At 37.0% G+C, this 4,770-nt stretch overlaps 1 protein-coding gene across 1 annotated transcript; it reads right to left on the bottom strand.

The window, feature by feature from the left end:
* Positions 1–214: 214 nt before the first annotated feature.
* Positions 215–3,096, bottom strand: LOC116105234 (WRKY transcription factor WRKY24-like). Its single transcript, XM_031391670.1, has 5 exons — positions 2,755–3,096; positions 2,046–2,225; positions 1,347–1,963; positions 1,108–1,266; positions 215–735 (listed from the first exon to the last, which is right to left on the bottom strand). The coding sequence occupies exons 1-5, from the start codon at positions 3,079–3,081 to the stop codon at positions 300–302; spliced, it is 1,719 nt and encodes a 572-aa protein (XP_031247530.1). The 5' UTR covers positions 3,082–3,096; the 3' UTR covers positions 215–299.
* Between the last annotated feature and the right edge of the window lie 1,674 nt (positions 3,097–4,770).

The raw sequence follows: 4,770 nt of genomic DNA, 5'->3' as shown, positions 1-4,770 counted from the left end.
TTTATATACTGGAATGTGAAGATAACAAAAAGACTTCAAACAACAATTTTCCTTTTCCAAGAAAATATTTTCACCAACATATTTCATACAAAAAGTGAATTGAGGCTTCTCTAGTTATGGCAAAGAGAGGCCACAAAGCAATCAAAAAATAAGTATTAGAGACTTCTATGCCCTACACTTTTGTGAATATACATATCCAAATGAAGTAAAAATATACAACAACAAAGAAACTGAATATAAAAATTAATCAACAAATGAACCTGAACTTCTTGCTCTTCTTATTCTAATTAAACACTAATTCAATATAGCAATGACTCAAAGAACATGTCATCCCTTGGTTCATCCTTGGCTCTTGACATCAAATTGTCTGTGGCTTGTGCCTCATTCATGTAATTTCCGAAACCTGAAAATCCGAAGCCCCCAGGGGTTTGCAACATTTCCAGAGTGAAGGGTGCTTGGCCTTCTGATGATGGTTGCCTCAAATTGCGAAGAGGATTGTTGATGGAGTTATTAGTGTGATGGTTCACAGTTGGAACCCTCATTGGCATGGCTGCATTGGTGTTATTGTTGTTGTTACTGTTGTCCGGCAACACCCGACTGCCGCTTCCACGAGCTGCCGGAACGTCGTGGTTGTGCTTCCCCTCATAGGTTGTGATCACTGCTCTGAGATCATGAGATGCTCTCTCAACATGCTTTCTCACAGGACACCCTGGATTTGTACACTTGTAGTAGCTCCTGAAAGTAAAATGATTTATTAGGCAACAAAACGAATCAGGACTGCTGTGCTCTGAGCTCCACTATTTGAGGTGGATAAGAGATAAATCTAAAGAGTGTCCCGGGCGTTTCATTGAAATTCGAATAAAGAAAAGAGCTAAGTTCATAATTACATTTGGTTTAAAAAGTGAATCCCAAAACTTGGGATGAAACAAGATGCAAAGTAGCTTTAAGTAACTGTTAAGAATAAAGCATTCCCTTTACAGGCAACTTTAAATATAATCCATTTTGTGAGATACATAAAGTACTGACATTTTATGAATAATGTCTTTCCTATGTATTGCATTCAAGCAATGAAAAAACATTATGTTATAAAATGGAAGTGAAATTTACCTTGGATTTGGATTCCCTTTAACAACTTTCTGTCCATATTTCCTCCATCTATATCCATCATCTAGAATATCAATGTCACTTGTTGTTTGAACCACAACTCTGGGCTCTCTCACTGTTCTACTTCCAGGAGCTGAAATGCCTTCATTTTCCACAGTTTTCCTGAATATAAGTAAATGAAAATTAAGATTAATTATCATCTCAAACAAGTTCACCACATAATTAATTGTTTCTAAATTTACCATCTTTTGGCCTCGGGTTCATCATCTTCAAACTCATCTCCTCCAGATTTACTCTTCTGTGATCCCCGATCGAAATCGTCATCCCCGACCGATATTGAAGAATTCTCCGGGGTTGCGACAGAATCCATTTGTCCACTGCCGTGTGTGGCAAGTGATTGATCCGGGACTTCACCAGAAAGTTGAACTGCATTAGAACTAACCGATGAAGACGATGATCGCCTTGTCGATTGAGGCTTCAGATGATTGTGACTACCCTTGTAAACAATCTCAGTTATTTGTCCATCTAAAGATCTCTCAACCTTCTTCTTTGTTGGACAATTGGGGTAAGTACACTTGTAATAACTTCTTGGATTTTCACTTCCCTTCACTTGTTTTTGTCCATATTTTCTCCAATTATATCCATCATCAGATTTTCTACCCTCCCTAATGGACTGACCCGGCTGATGGTAGTTCCCATATTCTGATTGGAACCCATTATTGCTTTGGTTGCTGTTGGTTTGAAGAGTTGCAATCTCAGGGGAAAACCTCTGCATCGAAGACGCGTATTCGGATTTCACATCCTGCTTTGTTGATTCTTGGTAGCTCCATTGTTGTTGTTGCTGGGGCGGTGGTGGTGCCTGTGAAGAAAAGAACAAATTTAAGACCAACAAATTAAAAAAAAAGGGATAAGAGGAGAGAAAATTGAGTTAATTTACATACAGTTGTAACAGTGATGGTAGAAGATTGAAACATGGTTGAGTTGGGTTTTGTTTGTGTCTGGAAAGAGAAATCAGAGAAGTTTTGATCTTCTTTTTTGACATTTTGCTGATTGTTTCCAGAATTGGTCTTCCAATTGAAGGCTTGAGATGGAAATGTTCCTGTTGTTGGAGATGCCAAAATCTGTACACATAAACCAAAATATGCCAACAAAGTTAACAAATCATCACCAACTCCAATCAAACATACCCAATAAGAAAAAAAAAATCAATAATTCACCAACAAAACAACACAGAAAACAGAATCTTATAATTAAACCATACAAATTTATCAAGTCAACCAAGTCTTCCCCTAAGAAAGAGGCTCATTTCTTATAATTACATAAACTATTAAATTCAAAAAACCATACACAACTGAAACATATTCATATATAAAAATTGTTGGAAAAATAATTTGTAATCTTAGTCGAAAAAGAATTAGACTTTTAGGATAAAAGGAAATTTCTAGTTCTAGTTAATTTAGGAAAAATGATGTAATTAGAAAACTAAATCAGTAAGGTTTAAAAAAAAATGATGTAACACGGGTTTAGAACCCATAAATATCGAGTGATTCTCGAAGAATTAAAACACAAAAAAAATAATCAAAAGAAAATTAACAGAAGCTAGCTGTAAGGTTAGTAAAATCATCGTCTTCTGCAAAATTTTCAACTTACGTTAGATGTGTTTAACAAGACGGGGGAATCCAAGAGCTCAGCGGGGCTGAGGCCAGGAGGGATGGAGAAGTAAGAAGAGGGAGAGAAAATGGAAGAGGGGGAGATGGGCAGTGAAGGAGGTTGAATAGACTTGAATTTGGGGACACCGGAGCCATTTCTATCGTCTAAGCCACGAGTGTTACTGATTTCATAATCGTTATCGTGATCGGTAGGATTTGGAGAGGCGAGAAGATCAGTAAAAGAAGTGGCGGACATGAAAGGATGTGTAGAGAAAGTGAAGTTAGAAGAATTGGCAATAGTATCTAAGCTACCAGAAGAAGACGCCATGAAAGGGGAGTCTTTATTACAGAGAGAGGAGGGGAGAGGGTTGAGTTTGTGCAGCGTTCAAATGAATATGAAGAAGACGAAAAGAAGTTGGTCACGTAATGAAGAAGATATAAATTTATTTGGTGAATTATTAAAATATCAAAAATTGGATTTAGGAGGGTTCTGGGAAGCTAAGTGAATGTTTGACCGTTGAAAATTGGGGGGCTGTTTATGTGTTTAAAGAGTTGAGTTTGGGTCAAAGCTCGTGGGTTTGACTGGGTGGCGGCTGACCTCTCAATCTCAAACTTAGATATCTTTTTATTGGTACACGTAATACTTTCTATGAGATTATATTAGGTGAAAAACAATTTCATTCCTATAGTTTGCTCAAAGTACCTTTTACTCCAGTAGAAGTTTTTAGAAAAGTTCTAGTATCAGTAACGTTCTTGGTCCTTAATTCCTTATCATTAACAAACCTCACTGCCTCAGGGATGAAATTGTTACTTAAACCAAACCTAAGGGACCCACGATTATTAAGAAATCATACTAGTTTATAAGTTATTTAGATAAACCTCAGGGACGACATGGCAAGGCCGGCTCAAGGGGTAGGCAGGTGAGGCACCTGCCTAGGGTCCCCAAAAATAGAGCCGAAAAGGGTCAAATTTTTTATAAATTTTTTATAAATATATTAAAAAAAATAGTGTATAATTTCTTATCTAGGTCAATCCAATGGACTCCCAAAAAAAACTAAGACCTAAATTTATTATAAACTTTTTACATATATTCTCACCCGAAGTTTGACGAAATAACAAGTTTGTACCCTAATTTTATATATTCTAATTTACACTCTTAAATTAACACATTGAATTTCTTTTAATAATGAAAGACTAAAATGGGCATTTACATGTCTCAAATTACTCACCCCCAATTCAATCCCAAAATTCAACATTCACATAAATCATCTTCACCCCTCTTCCACCACCGGCCGTTTGGAGCTGATTCCTATCAATTTTCTCACCAAAATTGACCGGAACCATTACTTTATCATTTTCCAAGTGTTTTCCCAGCCTTGATAGCCCTTGATTTGGCTAATTTTTTATGAATCTCGCAACCTAGCTCCACCGCGTGCGACAGCCATTTCTGGCCTTTTTCGGCATGTACTGCCATCGTTGGCCTTCCCCAACAGCACCATTTTCCTTCATTCAACCTTCTCACCAAAACCCCTATCATACCTCATCCATTTACTCTGCCATAACCGGCAACCGATACCTTTTGGGCCGCAACTTCTCAAGTCTTTTCTGGTCAATCCTGGCATTGTTAATCACCCATTTCACCACCTATCACTTCTCCAACATCTATTCTCCAAAACCCCCTACCAACCTAATCCCGTTAGCCCGCCAGTCGTCGTCCACCTCTCCTAGTGATTTTGCATCTCAAAAGGCAGGAGAAATAATTTTGAAATAATTTTTTTAATATATGCTTATATTATTAGAAGGCCTCTAAAGTAACTTTTGCCTAGGGTCACAAATGTTCTTGAGACGGCCCTGCGACATGGTTCTTATCCTTTTGCTGCGCTGAGATTATGGACGGCTATTTTTTATTTTTTATTTTTAATAAAAACAGATGATTAGGTTAATTTTTTATTTTAGGAATTTGGTTGAAATACTGTTAAAATTTTATTTAATGTGTTTGATTTCTTGTTGATTGGTT

This window comes from Pistacia vera, unplaced genomic scaffold, assembly GCF_008641045.1.
Source record: "Pistacia vera cultivar Batoury unplaced genomic scaffold, PisVer_v2 Contig116, whole genome shotgun sequence".
NCBI lineage: Eukaryota > Viridiplantae > Streptophyta > Magnoliopsida > Sapindales > Anacardiaceae > Pistacia > Pistacia vera.
The sequence above is the reverse complement of the archived record's forward strand: the minus strand, read 5'-3'. Positions and strand labels throughout refer to the sequence as shown.

What these genes read in the sequence shown, in the direction of transcription:
- LOC116105234 (XM_031391670.1), bottom strand. Translation starts at nt 3,081, where the DNA reads ATGGCGTCTTCTTCTGGTAGCTTAGATACTATTGCCAATTCTTCTAAC. An exon ending in TCTTGTTAAACACATCTAAC is followed by an intron (nt 2,226 to 2,754) that starts GTAAGTTGAAAA and finishes TTATGTGTACAG; the next exon opens with ATTTTGGCATCTCCAACAAC. An exon ending in GAACCCGAGGCCAAAAGATG is followed by an intron (nt 1,267 to 1,346) that starts GTAAATTTAGAA and finishes ACTTATATTCAG; the next exon opens with GAAAACTGTGGAAAATGAAG.